This window comes from Homalodisca vitripennis, chromosome 7 (assembly GCF_021130785.1).
Source record: "Homalodisca vitripennis isolate AUS2020 chromosome 7, UT_GWSS_2.1, whole genome shotgun sequence".
NCBI lineage: Eukaryota > Metazoa > Arthropoda > Insecta > Hemiptera > Cicadellidae > Homalodisca > Homalodisca vitripennis.
Window position 1 is genome coordinate 136,856,890 of NC_060213.1, and position 16,806 is coordinate 136,873,695.

General features: G+C 32.2%; 1 protein-coding gene across 1 annotated transcript in view; it reads right to left on the minus strand.

The window, feature by feature from the left end:
* Positions 1–16,773, minus strand: part of LOC124366389 (translocation protein SEC62) — a 42,114-nt gene extending 25,341 nt beyond the window's left edge. Inside the window, exons 1-2 of the mRNA XM_046822909.1 lie at positions 16,619–16,773; positions 1,009–1,141 (exon numbers count right to left, since the gene is read on the minus strand). Coding sequence (XP_046678865.1) covers positions 1,009–1,141; positions 16,619–16,654 — 169 coding nt within the window. The 5' untranslated portion in view covers positions 16,655–16,773. The remainder of the gene's footprint in view (positions 1–1,008; positions 1,142–16,618) is intronic.
* Between the last annotated feature and the right edge of the window lie 33 nt (positions 16,774–16,806).

A 16,806-nucleotide genomic window follows, 5' to 3' on the forward strand; every position in this document is an offset into this window, starting at 1 on the left:
ATTTACAGCTTAACACATGAGTATACGTGTTTATGTGCATGTAGCCTCTTGCTAACACTTAATCACAATATTTTTTTTTTAATTTGTTTAAAAATAATACTGTGATATACAGTTTGGTATCATGTTACTAGATCACGATTCCCAAATTCCTCAAGTTTTGGTTATGTCAAAGAATTAATTATTCTTATTTTTACTTTATAATGATATATTTACAATTAAATCTAATTTGAAAGTATTTACAGAGATTGACAGATTTCAATAATCTAATCAAATCTGATTCGATTTTGATCAAGTACGTGAACATGGTGGTAACAAAAGTGACATGGTAACGTAAATATTTATTTATGGCCACATGGAACAAACCATGACAGGAAAAAGAAATCTTCTGATGCAGTGTTTATTACAAGGTTCAAAAAAGTGATATGGGACGACCGACGACCGATGTTTCACAAGGATATATACTCTGAACAAATTACAATGGTTGAAAAGGTATAATAACCAATTACCCATTGACAATTTAAAAAATTTGATTTGTATTGGATTTTACTCGTCGCGAATTGTGCTCACTGATAGGAACATACATATTGCATCTATTTTATGTTCTAGTTCTTTTCCAAGAACCAGTAAAACTGAAAACTGACCTTAGAATATGACACGTCACAAATTTTGAGTGTTCATTAAAATACTAAAAATTTATGTAAAATTGAGGTCAATAAAGATAATGTTGCATACAAATTGGGCAAAGAGAATCAAATCCACGATGAGAATTTAAATTGAAACCAATTTTTTTAATAGGCCTATCTCTAATCACTAGTTATAAGAGTTAGAACCAATTCACAATCAAGAGGAAATTTTTGAACATTTTGGAATCTGACCAACTCTATTTTCCAATAATGCACATGTAAATTTATGACTGAAAAATATCAAACACTAATGAATAGTGATGTCAAGTTAAACTATAAACGTTTTAGTATAATTGTTCTGCTGGCTAGAGGTCAATGAACGTACCAGTGAAGTATTCAACATTATGACTAAGGAACTTGGTCTTTTTGGTGGGGAGGTTCTTCTTCATCCACTCTGCCACCTTGTACTCCTCAGGGTCCGGCTTCTCCGGTTTCTCATCCCCGCTGGGGTATAGCTCCTGTGGAAAAAAACCAATTCCAGTCCAATAATTGAATTCAGATAAGCAAAATATGTTTTTAAACAAATGAAAAGTTGAAATCGATTCTCACTTTATAACTCCAAAATACAATAGTACTATAACTCGCTTTGGTATGAGTCTGACTTTCACAACAATTATTCCTTTCATCAGGGCAGTATTAAGATTTTTCGAGCCACACTAGTGATGTGGGCCGGGAATATTGCCAGTGGGAGGGAACTTATAAAATGGGAATATTTCTTTGGTCCGGGAAAATTTCCAAAAATCGGGAATTTACGAAAATCTGTCATTTTGAATGCTTTACAGTTAAAGAACCTTAAAATTAAAAACTATGTTAAATACGTGAATTCATACATTTTAATCAAAGAATGATCTATAATTTTCCATGCATTAATTTCCTGTACAGACAATATACTGGGAATTTATAGAACTAAATGTATTTTGATTTCTAAACCATTATTAAAAACAAGCATTTTTTTAAAGAAATCATTTCATGTTTTAACTTATATGTTCAAACATCCTAGATCTAAAATATTAAAAAACTACCTATTTTTATAAGTTTTCTGTTTCTTTGTTTTCCAGCTTTGCAATTTATGATTGTTAAGCCAATAATTCCCAATATTCCCATTTTTATATCACCAGTTTTATTTAATTATAATTTTAATTAAAAATATATTAAAGTTTTAGAGTTTGAATTAACCATATAATAATTACTGCTTTTACCTGTTATTTTCCGTTTTTTTAGCTATCTTGCAAATTAATCATAATTTCTCAGGCATTTATGAATTTTTGAGATATTGCTGGCAATATTACCTGGGAATATTTCCTCGATATTAAATTCCCGGGAATTTTACATCACTCCACAGAGCATACCATACACAGAGTCTCTCAATAGCCACTGTCACAATATCCACACAACCATAATTATTATGCAAAAATTTGATTTTAAATTTAACGAAGTGAGGAAATAGAATTCCTCAAGATACTGCTGTAACTAAACTTTGTCGCTTACACTCAGTCTACATGTCTTAGATTTTTTAATTAAAACTAGGCCAATTCAAATTCAGGAATTTTCCTCAGAGTTATGGAGAAATGGTATGACAAAATAAACTGTGATAGCTGCCATAGTCAAAGTTTATTAACGTGATTAATAAAGACTAAGCAGATACCTTAAGAAGTTTTTAAACATTTCCATCAACATGAATAAAAACAGATGAGAAAAGGGATAATATTAGGAGAAAATAAAATGGGAATAATAGGAGTAGAGCTAATACTGAACTCTTAATTAACATAACACAAATTTGGGATTCATCCAGAAACTACATGGCTCTCCAGAAGTCTTATGTATCTCCAGTTGTTATCTTGTTTTATATAAAAAAACAGCCAAGAATGAATCAAAACTCTTCAAGAACTCTTCAGTTCCAACACAGCCAGATATATGCTAAGAGATTGTGTCCTAGAAAAACAATATTATTAGCATCAATATTGTATTTTCAATGACAGGTTATTCCAACACTCGACCACCCTCATGGTAAGCAAACCGCTGAACTGTCAGAACAAAAACCCACTACAAAGGTGCCCTCTTCTTCAATAACCTGACAAAGCGCCTCAAGAACACGGTGTCAACCAATCATTACACAATTACACACTGATTATAGCTCTTTACTTTGACTGTGCTGGATTTACAACATCCCTCTATCAGTGTCCAACATCTGTTCTTTTACTTCAGTGCAAACAAACTGGATAAAACCGCCACAACACATCGCATACAGCATCACAACACAATGTGACCATAAAGCGTTCAGTGGAAGCTTTGTTTTTTTAAGTGCTCAGCAGTTTCCAATGCATGGTGAACAACATAACGCTGAACCTAAACATCTTCCTTGTACCGTACGCTAAGCACAATTGTCAAGGGAGATGATTCAGAATCGGTTAAAAGCGACTTCTTAAAACAAGATCTTGAGAAATATGCTCGCTATGGTCCCAGTCTCTATCCTCTTTGGAGATTCTGGAGTAAATATACTACTCCCTGACTATGAGTTTGCCAATCACAACAGGTTTTTCTTTTCAACCAGTCAGTTAGAATATCTAATACCGTATACTAAAGGAAAGAAATTATAAAGTAATCATTGTTACAGAAGTTTAAGAAGTATTTTACATTAAACAATATAAAAATTAAATTCTCCCCAAAACTACAACTAATTCCTTAAAATATCAAACATTAAAACTTTTAACATTCCAAACGTTTCTCAAACTATAATCCTACAACAAATAAATAATTCAATGACCAAATAATGGAATAGTTTGAAGAACTATTTAAAACTAATTTTCTGATGACTCAACAAAGATAAGGATCATATCAGTTATATAAATGTTTAACAGCCTCCAAAATCTGTTTATTACTCGTGAAGAAGAAGCCCCATAAATGATTGAAGACATGATATTTGCAGAATACGCAACTGGTTGCTCATATCAAAGTATCTTGGGAAGTTTACATCTTGAAATTTAAATTCTATTACGTTGTGTTGATGTGTTATGCAAAAAATGGTAATAACGATTAATAATGCTGTCTTAACAATCACAAGTACTTATCATGAGATGATTAAATGAAAGTAGTATCTCTTTAATTAATTGCACAAATAACCTAGTTACAAAATGTCAAGTTTTCCAGCTCAAACTGTGTTTTGCGTTATTTCGTCTAACATCCTTTGACTTAAGATCCCAGAGTAAGACCAAAATATTATAAGAATTCAACTGTGTAAGGAATATGTTGACACAGTGTGAACCGCAAGACTTTGATATTAATTATGACGCCTGTTGCGTAAACCATACAAATAAAATTTACACAATGCTAAAATAATGGTTTTAAATATTCAAAGATTTATTGTGGGTCACTGATTCAATATTAAAAAGTATACTTTTGTAAGAAAAACTAAAAGGGGTTTGATGCGTATTATTTATATCTTCCATTAGTCTATGACTAAAAATAAGGGAGTGAAAGTGAAGTTTAACATTATCGTTAAGAGGTAAATGTCAAGGTTGTTTACTACAGCCAACTCTTAAGTGCCAACCGATAACATGTTATTTTCTGAGACAGTCTTTTAAATTTTATTAATCCGTACTATTTAATTTTGACAACATGATAACATGATTAACCTACTAAATATTACTACAATATTGACTTAATAAAAATTCTATTAGAGACATCACATTATTAATTTAACTGAAAATTAATTTTTTTTAAGTGAGAAGTGAAGATTCTTGGAGTGTTAGAAATATTTTCATTTAATACCACTAGTGGCACTCATTTAGAATTGGAGCATGTGTTGTAATTCACTAGTGGTATTAAAAGATATGTGTTTAGGTTTTGAGTTTATAACAACAAAAAACAATATTAAAAACATCTTACAATTATCCTAAATTTGACTTAAAAAGGAAAGTTTAAAAATTTCTTTATTAAATTTCAATTATTTTTCCTAGTCATTCATACACAAATATTTCAAACCGTTTTATTTAAACTTGCAAGAAACTATGAAATAACTAAACTTTACTTTACATACTGCCAAATTCAATGCAACTGTATATCCCACACTATGAGAAGAAATAAATCATTTTGCAGTAACAAAGCCACTGAAGTGACATACAGCCCCATTGTTCTTTTATTGATTTGAACTTCAGGGCGTTTACAAACAATACACAAGTGAAATATAATTTACACAGTGATTGTACAGATTTTCTTGGTAATTAAAATTTGTTCCCTGTAATAAACTATCTCTCAAATAATACTATTTATCTTGTCTTCAATAATTTTCCGAAAGTGAGAAGGGAAAACAATTTGCACATTATTAAACGTACAACACACAAAGCTGTGTCGTACAGAATAGACAAGTCTAGTATCATTTGAACATTCTGTGCAGACCTTGACATTGTCTGTGCAACAGATTGCAATGATAAACACACTCATAACAAAGACAATACGTGTACATCTGTGGATGGCACTTCAAACTAAACCACACATTTCCACTAATGCCTGCATGAGAGGTGGCCATCAAAGATGCAGCTGATGTTTCTTGGATGTTTTACGTTGTTACTTAAAGTAATTTCATTTGAGTTTTATCATTATTTAAAAAATAAATATCCTCTTACACTGTTGAATCATGAACGGTCAAAATGAGTAGACATGTAAGGAATTTATGAATACACACTTGCCTGTATTTAGTAATTATGCCCCAATGTGTCGTCAGTCGTTCATCCCCCCCCCCCCCAACAATTCATTCTTACCCATCTCTTCCCCATGATCTACTAGCCAGCCAAGTAAAGTAACACATAAATTCATTTACACCTTTTTATTATTCATACATAAAAACTCATTTATACCTTAAAAGAGTGGGCAAGCAATAATTTAACATATTTTTACTTCATGATTTTCTATAAATTAGAATGATACTTCTTCAATAATCCACTTTTAGTTCAAAACTTTGTATAATTAAAAATGAAAATAAAAATCAAACTTTTTTAATTAGACCTATTATTAAAATAAAACATGTTGGATTTGAAAAAGCCTCTATTAAAATCTTTTTTATGACCCTTATCTTACATAAGTAACAATTTTCTTTTGGCTTGCTTATGGTCGAGGTATTATCAATAGCTTCATCAAAGCTTAACAATAAAAAGTTCTGAGTAGATTTAAGGATGGATGTGACAAAATCCTTGTCATTACAAGCTACGTATTTATAAAAGGGAAATTCAAAATAATTGCACTGTACAGTTTAGACGGAAGTGTAGTAGGAAAAACGTAAGCTTAGGTGTTACTGAACGAATAGTAAGTAAGAAACAAATGGAATAAGGCAGTGTAGATATTCAAAGAGAATAGAAGAACAAATATGATCCTTCACCAAGTGGACATTCATACGGCCTGCATTTAATAAAGGTAAAATCTATTAAACAATTGTTGCGGCATCTGTTACTTTCATCATATTTTATCTCTTATTGTGAGGTAAATTTTATTATTCATATCTAATAGCAATGATAAAAGTTATAAATTTGAAAAAAGTAATAATAATACCAGCTCTATTTCAGAATGAAGTAAGCTAAATAAATTATTGAATTGAAAAACTTAATTTTAAATAATGAATAAGTAAAAATAATAATGAATAAGTAAAAATAATAACGAATAAGTAATAATTTTTTCTTATAATATAATCTAAATTACTTGATGTAATCTTCAGGAATTACAGGATCTGTAGTTTTCATTAATTTTAATTTAATTGTATGACACAAATGAAAAAACTGACAAAAAATAATGTAATAGATTAAGATCAAATATACATGGTTATTTGTTTTAGAATAAAACAATCTAAAATGATAATTTGGCCTAACAACATACAATAGGTAACAAACAAAGGTGAAAAACTTAAACAAAATGTAGTGCTATTATACTGTAAAGAATACATAAACTTACAGAATCATCTCGGAGACAACAAACAGAATTATAATTGATCAACAAGGTAATTCTCTTAGAGTAATACATTTTACTAGCTGAAATAATGTGAGACTGCCACAACTAATATAAAATTCTGATGATTACGGACCAGCATCGTTTCACTTAATAAAGATTTAATGAAGTTTAAAGAGCACTTTCAAAGCCTTTCGGTACTGGAACCAGTTATAATGCTGTTAAAATAAATATTACTTATATACCCATCCACATTTTACTGAGCATAGAAAGACAAGTCCATATTACTTATTAACAATAACACAGGATCATCATGTTATGTTCTATTTTGACAGAATAAATTAATTCAAATCAAATAACTACAAATACAAATTATTGTACAGTAGATTTATGATTCTTTTTTAGATAATACCATTACATCACCACAAAATTAGCGAGAATTTATACATATGCAAAGTGATAACAAAGCTTTGTAAAAATTGCTGCTCTGATTGATATATCAAGATGAGCTTTTCGGCTACATCATATTTTAAATTTAATCAGTATAAATGATGTCATAAATTTTTTTATATATCAGATAATATGATACAATAACAAAATTAATTAATTAAAATACTTATTAATTAATAAGTAATATTTGGTTAATTTCAGCTCTGATCTCAAAATTGTTTATCTTATTATGTATATTATACCGGTGTTTACAAATAAATATCAGGACTTTAACACGTTGCAGTTTTTTTTATATATAACTTAAAATTATAATTCATACATCAAATCAAAGAGCGACTCAAACAGTTTGTTGTCACCTGTGCGCATGCAGACACTATGTTTCCTCCGCAGTCTGTTAGAAAGTGCTAGTTACAAAACATGGTGACTCGTGAACAGAAGGCTTTTTGTGTTCTGCATTTTGAAAAGACCGATTCTGTAAAAACGGTGCAACATGCATTCTGTATAAAATTTGGTTGTTATCATCCGAGTGATAATAACCATTCTGTCTTTATTGAATATGTAAAAATGTTTTGAAAATTGACCTGTGTGTCATATTATTATATTATATTACATCTGACACCATTCATTGTATATATTTGTGCAAAACAATAAATAAAGATCTTTTTTTGACCTGACTAGAGTGGAAACTGCCTTTAGTGCTCTAGGAGCCCCAATAACTCCACCAGTTATCGCTTCCACAGTAGAATACACCTATCGACTATTCGTGTCTTCCACAGTAGAATACACCTATCGACTATTCGTGTCTTCCACAGTAGATACACCTATCGACTATTCGTGTCTTCCACAGTAGAATACACCTATCGACTATTCGTGTCTTCCACAGTAGAATACACCTATCACCCACCTTGAACAGTAGTTCAAGTGGATGGGATGGGATCCCTAATAAGATACTTAAATGGTCTGTTGATACAATCTCTGATGTACTAAGTGGACTTATAAATAAGTCCTTATGTGAAGGAATTTTTCCTGAACTATTGAAGTTATAAGAAATTCACCCAATACATAAAAAGGGTTCACGTAGTGAAATAAACAATTATAGACCAATTTCTCTTCTAAGTTCGATTTCAAAAATTTATGAAAAAATTATCCATAGCAGACTTTTTGACTTTTTAGAATCTAATAACAAATTATGCAAAGAGCAGTATGGCTTTAGAAAAAATTCTAGTACACAAGCAGCTCTTTTCTCTTTCGTAAACAGTACCATTGAAGCCTTGGATGAGTCAAGTTACACTGCGGGAGTTTTCTGTGACTTATCTAAGGCTTTTGATTGTGTAAACCACACACTTTTGCTGACGAAGTTAAGAAGAATGGGTGTCAAAGGCACAGCTCTTACACTATTATATTCTTATTTATTTAACTGTAAACAGAGGACAGTTATTACTAATAAATCAGGAAAATATTATTCTAATTGGGCAGATGTAAAACATGGTGTACCCCAAGGGTCAATATTAGGCCCATTGTTATTCATTATCTATGTCAATGATCTGCCAAATTACCTTCCTAAAGAAGCTTGTAGCCTCTTTTTATATGCAGATGATACAACTGCTTTAATTAGACAGAAAATGTTAAGTGACTTAGAACTTTACACCAAAGATGTCATTGACAAACTTCACAAAATTTTCCTTACTCACGGTCTGTTGTTAAATCGAGACAAGACTAATACATTACGCTTTAAATTAAGAAATGATAATTTTTGTAAAGGGTTTAGTAATAATACACACGTAGTAAAATTTTTAGGCATACATTTAGACAGTAAATTAAATTTTTCCAACCATATCAATATGTTAAATAAGAAACTTAATTCAACCAGATATGCTTTGAGTATACTAGTTCGAATAACATCTTTGGAAGTTGGTTTAGCTGTATATTATGCCCATGTATACTCGATGTTGAGTTATGGAATTACTTTGTGGGGTAACTGCTCAGATGTGCAAAAACTCTTTATTAGTCAAAAGTCAATTATTAGAACAATAGGTCATTGCAACTCAAGAACAACATGTAAACCGTTATTTAAAAAATTCAACATCCTTACTTTGCCATGTATATACATTTTTGAAATGCTTAAATTAGTACATAAGAATCCTGATCAATTTGAAAAATACAAATTTAATCATAGATACCACACAAGAAATTGTAATTTGTTTCAATATCCGGCACATAAACTAAAAAAATTTGAAACTAGTCCTCTTTATCTAGGTTTGAAATTATATAATAATATTCCACAGGCATATAAAAAACTTCCCTTATCTACATTTACTAAAAAATTAAAAGAAGTACTTTGTCAAAAAACATATTATAGTATAAATGAATTCTTTGAAGATAGTCTATGATGATAACGAATAGTAAAAATATATCTTTAAAATATCTACAATAGGTTTAGCCTTAGATTTAATCAATGTTTCTTTTTTATGTTTTATAGATCAATGTGTCAAAAGTTATTTTTTATAAGTATGAAAGTAATGTTTTAGAATAAGTTTAGTTATGTAGTTTTTAATCATTGACTATGTACCAGTTTTTATTACATTGTGATACCAGAAAACGTATTGTACAATAAATATTTGTCTATTGTCTATTCGTGTCTTCCACAGTAGAATACATCTATCGACTATTCGTGTCTTCCAGAGTAGAATACACCTATCGACTATTCGTGTCTTCCACAGTAGAATACACCTATCGACTATTCGTGTCTTCCACAGTAGAATACACCTATCGACTATTCGTGTCTTCCACAGTAGAATACACCTATCGACTATTCGTGTCTTCCACAGCAGAATACACCTATCGACTATTCGTGTCTTCCACAGTAGAATACACCTATCGACTATTCGTGTCTTCCACAGTAGAATACACCTATCGACTATTCGTGTCTTCCACAGCAGAATAACCTATCGACTATTCGTGTCTTCCACAGTAGAATACACCTATCGACTATTCGTGTCTTCCACAGTAGAATACACCTATCGACTATTCGTGTCTTCCACAGTAGAATACACCTATCGACTATTCGTGTCTTCCACAGTAGAATACACCTATCGACTATTCGTGTCTTCCACAGTAGAATACACCTATCGACTATTCGTGTCTTCCACAGTAGAATACACCTATCGACTATTCGTGTCTTCCACAGTAGAATACACCTATCGACTATTCGTGTCTTCCACAGTAGAATACACCTATCGACTATTCGTGTCTTCCACAGTAGAATACACCTATCGACTATTCGTGTCTTCCACAGTAGTAGAATACACCTATCGACTATTCGTGTCTTCCACAGTAGAATACACCTATCGACTATTCGTGTCTTCCAGAGTAGAATACACCTATCGACTATTCGTGTCTTCCACAGTAGAATACACCTATCGACTATTCGTGTCTTCCACAGTAGAATAACCTATCGACTATTCGTGTCTTCCACAGCAGAATACACCTATCGACTATTCGTGTCTTCCACAGCAGAATACACCTATCGACTATTCGTGTCTTCCACAGTAGAATACACCTATCGACTATTCGTGTCTTCCACAGTAGAATACACCTATCGACTATTCGTGTCTTCCACAGTAGAATACACCTATCGACTATTCGTGTCTTCCACAGTAGAATACACCTATCGACTATTCGTGTCTTCCACAGCAGAATACACCTATCGACTATTCGTGTCTTCCACAGCAGAATACACCTATCGACTATTCGTGTCTTCCAGAGTAGAATACACCTATCGACTATTCGTGTCTTCCACAGTAGAATACACCTATCGACTATTCGTGTCTTCCACAGTAGAATACACCTATCGACTATTCGTGTCTTCCAGAGTAGAATACACCTATCGACTATTCGTGTCTTCCACAGTAGAATACACCTATCGACTATTCGTGTCTTCCACAGTAGAATACACCTATCGACTATTCGTGTCTTCCACAGTAGAATACACCTATCGACTATTCGTGTCTTCCACAGTAGAATACACCTATCAACTATTCGTGTCTTCCACAGTAGAATAACCTATCGACTATTTCGTGTCTTCCACAGTAGAATACACCTATCAACTATTCGTGTCTTCCACAGTAGAATACACCTATCGACTATTCGTGTCTTCCACAGTAGAATACACCTATCGACTATTTGTGTCTTCCACAGTAGAATACACCTATCGACTATTCGTGTCTTCCACAGCAGAATACACCTATCGACTATTTGTGTGTCTTCCACAGTAGAATACACCTATCGACTATTTGTGTGTCTTCCACAGCAGAATACACCTATCGACTATTCGTGTCTTCCACAGTAGAATACACCTATCAACTATTCGTGTCTTCCACAGTAGAATAACCTATCGACTATTCGTGTCTTCCACAGTAGAATACACCTATCGACTATTTGTGTCTTCCACAGTATACACCTATTGAATATTCGTGTCTTCCACAGTAAAATGCTTTGTTGACTAGAAAAGATCTAATGAATTTAATTTTAATCCGTTTGTAGTGCGAAACAAACGTTTTTTCCCCGTGCAAAATATACATCCATAGCCTGCCAAAAGAAGTAGTCACTTTAAAAACCACTGGGATCCGCTTATCGTACTCTACCCTAATGGGCACAAGTACAGAAATTTGCTTAGTATTGTCATTTCCTGTAAAACAAAAAAAAACCATTTTTTTAACAGAATTCATAGACTGACCATACTATAAATTTATAAATCTTTGTAAGTTTGAAATATTACTGTATCTCAAAACCTATTCCCCCAAAGTCTAGTGTTTGATTTTAAAACAAAACTCCAAAGTTTACCCTACACTGAATTGCCTACATAAATATATTTGTTACCCATTTAACATTAGCCAATTCCTTTTCCTTTTTTTTAATGCTAATGAAAGTGAAAAGTGGAATAAGAGAATAAGAATAAGTGGACAGAGTACGATATGCAGACGTACAGAAATATCAATTGATATCAACGTATCTAAAATACTATATTAAAGTCGCATGTTTCAAAATTAATAGCAATAGTTTAACTATTTGGCTATATTTAAACAAACATAAACATAACGACAACATAGTAACACCAAAACGTTAAGACTGATAACAATGAAAACAAAGCATTTCGTCTACGACATAATTAACAATGGGCCAACTCGATCATAAACTTTCGTCATTGTTACTGATTGATCAGCTGTGTTTGTGCATCAAATAACATGCTTAACAGAAAGTACCTTTATTTTTAATGCGAACTGATATGAAATACTTGTAAAAACACATTGTATTATATTTCCAATATATTTTCTTAAAAACGTACGGTAGACAGGACGTTGGCATTTTACGCATGTTTTTAAAATGTCCAGTTACCCAGAACTCTGCACTGAAAGGATTAATCAAGCGATAAAATTAAGACAGGTGACAGGGAAATGATCATTTAAATAATAAATAAACATTTTGAAACTGAGAGAGAAAGTAAATTATTTATTCGTGTTATTTTGTGTAATATCTAAAGTTAACTAAGGTAGAATACAATAAGCGGACCCGGTTTTGATATTGATTAGTATAAACATCGATACTTCATATTTATATATATCGAATACACATCTATTTATAAATCATATCAACATATCTATAGTCACCATAACAACCATATTTTAAATTAAAATAATTAATATAATATACATAGTGACAATCTCATACATAATAAATGAGATAAAAGAATTAAACAAACCGTTAAAACTGGAAATAGGAAAAACTCATAAATGATAATGAAATGATAACAACATAACATTTATAACGGAAAAGACAAAATATGTATAATTATTTATGTCTTCTAGTGGGTAGCAATGATTAACCGCTTTCGAAAATCTTCTCTAGAAAACCATATTTCTTCTGTATAAATACTCACAGAGATAATTTGCAAGCAGGTTTGCTGATATGCCACTTTTTAAACTTCGTTTTACGGTACTCCACGAGCTTTCGACTGTCTGTTATCTATAAAAGGTAATACATTGATTATATGAAATTGCTTATAGTTGATACAAATTGGTTATTGTTCAAAAATCGGTATCGGTTGGTTATATTGAAAGTTTGAATTAAGTAGTATCATTTATCAATATCGATATGAAAGAACCGAGTCCGCTTAACGTACTCTACCCGTTAACTATCTTTTTTATATAACAGAAGTCACTTATAGAACAAATTGTATCGAGATATGGAAATATGTGTACGCTGATGCAGATGATTTAGTTATTGTTCAAATTAATTACTATTAATGTTTGATTATATCGATGGATATATTAACTAAATATCAATTAATAATTTCAATATTAAAAACCGGGTCTGCTTATCATACCCTACCCAAAAACAGTTAAAGGTACAGAAAATATTTAACAGTAATTGTCATATTAACAGCCGGAGCGGCAAAATACGAGTTTTGCGTTATTCACTTATTGGAATCGTCCTATAGAACAAAAAAATATAAGGTTTGATGGGGTGGAAATGAGAAATAACGAAGTTCTAGAACATAAAAAAATGGAACAACTGTTCACGCGCGGAGCAATATTTCCATGTTGTACATCCACGTCGAGCGTCACGTGGCCTTTTGTGACCATGATTGAACTTCGTGATGACGTCATCGGATGCGGTGCGAACTTTGCAAACGTAAATGAAAAATAATACTGAAATGAGCAGAATTTTAATCCAAATGAACAATGTTTTTCTTAATTTAGAGCTAAAAATTAATTAGTTGTTATCGAGTTGAGACAAGTGCCTCTGGCCATCAGCGCAGACTTTGGCAGCACCTTCGGTGCAACCCCGCACTGATGTGAACGAAAGAAAAACATCCCTCGAGATAGTACCTATCAGTAAAATATCAAATTCTAGAGGGGCTGATCAGAAATATAAATTGAATTGTAATGCAAAGGACATTAATAGAGAACACTTACCATTAGTGTGTTCCATAGAATGTGCAGAAACGCCAAACTCCAACGAAATATAGTGTTGTCTCAGTGGATTCAAATGCAACGTGGTCACCAAACAAAAATATGTCTCTATGTCTAAGCGCGTTCTTAAAAAAAAGGAACCTGCCCGAGGCGATTAAAAAAATTACAACATTTTAATTTTTTACAACTTTTACGAATTTTTCTGTCGCAACGAAACATCAAAGTCTCCCAGTTTAAAAACAATACGCGACGAACAAATACACTGATTAAAAATTCAATGTTCTATTAAAAATAAATCATCTTGTTTCGGTTGAAACGTAAACACTTAACATGCCCGACAAAACACTCCGACACACCAATTCACTATGATTGGTGACTCGATCCAAACTACAGTTCACAATATCTAGTGAAGCACTGACTTCTGCCCCGGAGCGCTCAGATAACAGATACGCTGTCAGTCCCAGCCGCAGATACTATTTACAGATATCCAGACACAGCACACAAACATAAAAACATTAAGAACTTAACTATATATATATATATATATATATATATATATATATATATATATATCCTCTAAACTCATGTTATTTGTCATTTGCACCCCCTAAAACCATATATATTTTTGGTAAATCTTAAGCTCAGCGACTACCGCTCCGATCGCCGTAATTTTTTGCATTCTAACACAGGTTAACGTAATTTCACCGAAAAAAATAGTCCCGATTATCGCCGTAGCCGTTTACTCCCCTCCCCAAAAAAAATTTTTGGAAAAAATAAAATTAAAAAAAACCTGACTGACAGTGCATTTATTCGTTTTTTTGGTGTTATTAGTTCGTAGGGCACGTAATTTCACCGAAAAAAGTAGTCCCGATTATCGCCGTAGCCGTTTACTCCCCCCCCCCCAAAAAAAATTTGGAAAAAATAAAATTTGAAAAACCTGACTGACAATGCATTTATTCGTTTTTTTTGGTGTTATTAGTTCGTAGGGTAGTAGTCCATGTACTAATTCTAGTATAAACTCGTCTTATCTTATCAGTAATAAACGCGCGCAGCTTATCTTTTGCCTGTAATGAAACCTGCGTTAGTTCTGTCTGAGTGTTGTGTGTGTAAGCAGTCATGCGTGATCTGGGCTTGGACTTTGCAAGCTCGAGTTAATTTTTTTTCTAAAAGAGCAAGCAGCGCGAAGCGCTGCGCAGCGGGCAAGCATCGCGTGATCTGAATTTTGAATAGGCAAGCTAGGGTCTTTTTAGCGTGTGACAAGAACCATCGCAAGCCATGTCAATAACTTCACTAATTATTCCTTGTCCATGTGGGTTTGTTTGTGTACGTCTGGCGGTCAATCGAAGCCGTCCTATAGGTCACGTGACCCGTCCGGCCAATCGGAAACCTTCCTGTTTGTCACGTGGCAACTGTCAATTCATCAAAACGTCCATGGTCGGCCATTGTTTTTAGTTTGATAGTCGAAAATCTTGTTATTTATGTGTTTTGTATTGCCAACATTGTACTGCCGTAAAACTGGTTTTTATATGTTAGCGATAATCGGGACTATTTTTTTCGGTGAAATTACGTTAACCTGTGTTAGTACGAAAAACCTTACGGCGATCGGAGCGGTAGTCGCTGATCTTAATATTTACCATATTTTTTGTTCAGGAGGATGAGCAGTTAATACATTGATAACGTGAAATTCGTGATTTGCCAGGTCGGCCTTTAATCTTATAATTTCCCATTTAACTTAACTTATGGTTGCTTGGACAAGTCGTTAGTCAGTCTAAACTAATGAAAAGTTTAACTGCAGTACGGAACTAATAGCAATGAATGAAAACACTCTAGAAGGTTTATATCACAAATGGTTCTGAATAGGCTACTTGAGAGTTCTCTACATCAATGAACTATTTGGTATTTAATATAGCCTATATGCTAAATTTCAAATATTGAATTGATTTAGACCTAAGTACAATACATTATATGGTTTGTAAGCACCTAAATATTTATTCCTGAAATACAGCTAAACTTCAAATGACTTAATAACCTAGGGTAAAGTAAATTTTTAAGTGGTTTTATACCATAGGTGAAGAAAATATCATCCTAAAATTAAACTTGTGTGGAGGTATGTGAGGGGTTCATTCAATAAATAATTTGTAAAATGAAATAAAATCGTTGCATTTCACTTTGTAATTTAGAAATTTCATTAAAGAAAATGGAATTATTTTTTAATGTTACTGAGCCTATTATTGCAACAGATTGCTTCAGAGCTTAAAAAGGCATTACAGATTTTCAGGCTACTTTGAAAATACCTACGACCTGAGTAACTATTATAAAAATGCTCCGAATTTTTAATTAAATTAAAAAATTAGAAATTTTCTAAAATACATTATAGTACTAATAATTCTTTTGTATTTTCTGTCTCGTAGTCAACGTCATCCAAGCTCGACATCGTCTACTAGTTTTTTGTCATAATGAATGAAAGAAGTAATAAAATAACTGTAATAAATAATTTAAAGGAGACAAAAGTTTGTAGGTTTCATCAAGTCTTTAAATGACATTTTTTTAAATCGTATATTAATTATAAATTTAAAACATTACCTCTTTACGCTTCCTTCCCTTACGTTTCTCAGCCATGATGTCAATTGCTACTGACGTTTTCAAGAGAAGTACTAGCTACCGTTATTTTGTACCGTTATGTTGGTAATTGTAACATATTCAAACTATTAAAGTACCTAATCAAACATTTTGTAAATAAAGGTTATAAAAATAAGTATTTATTCGATTTA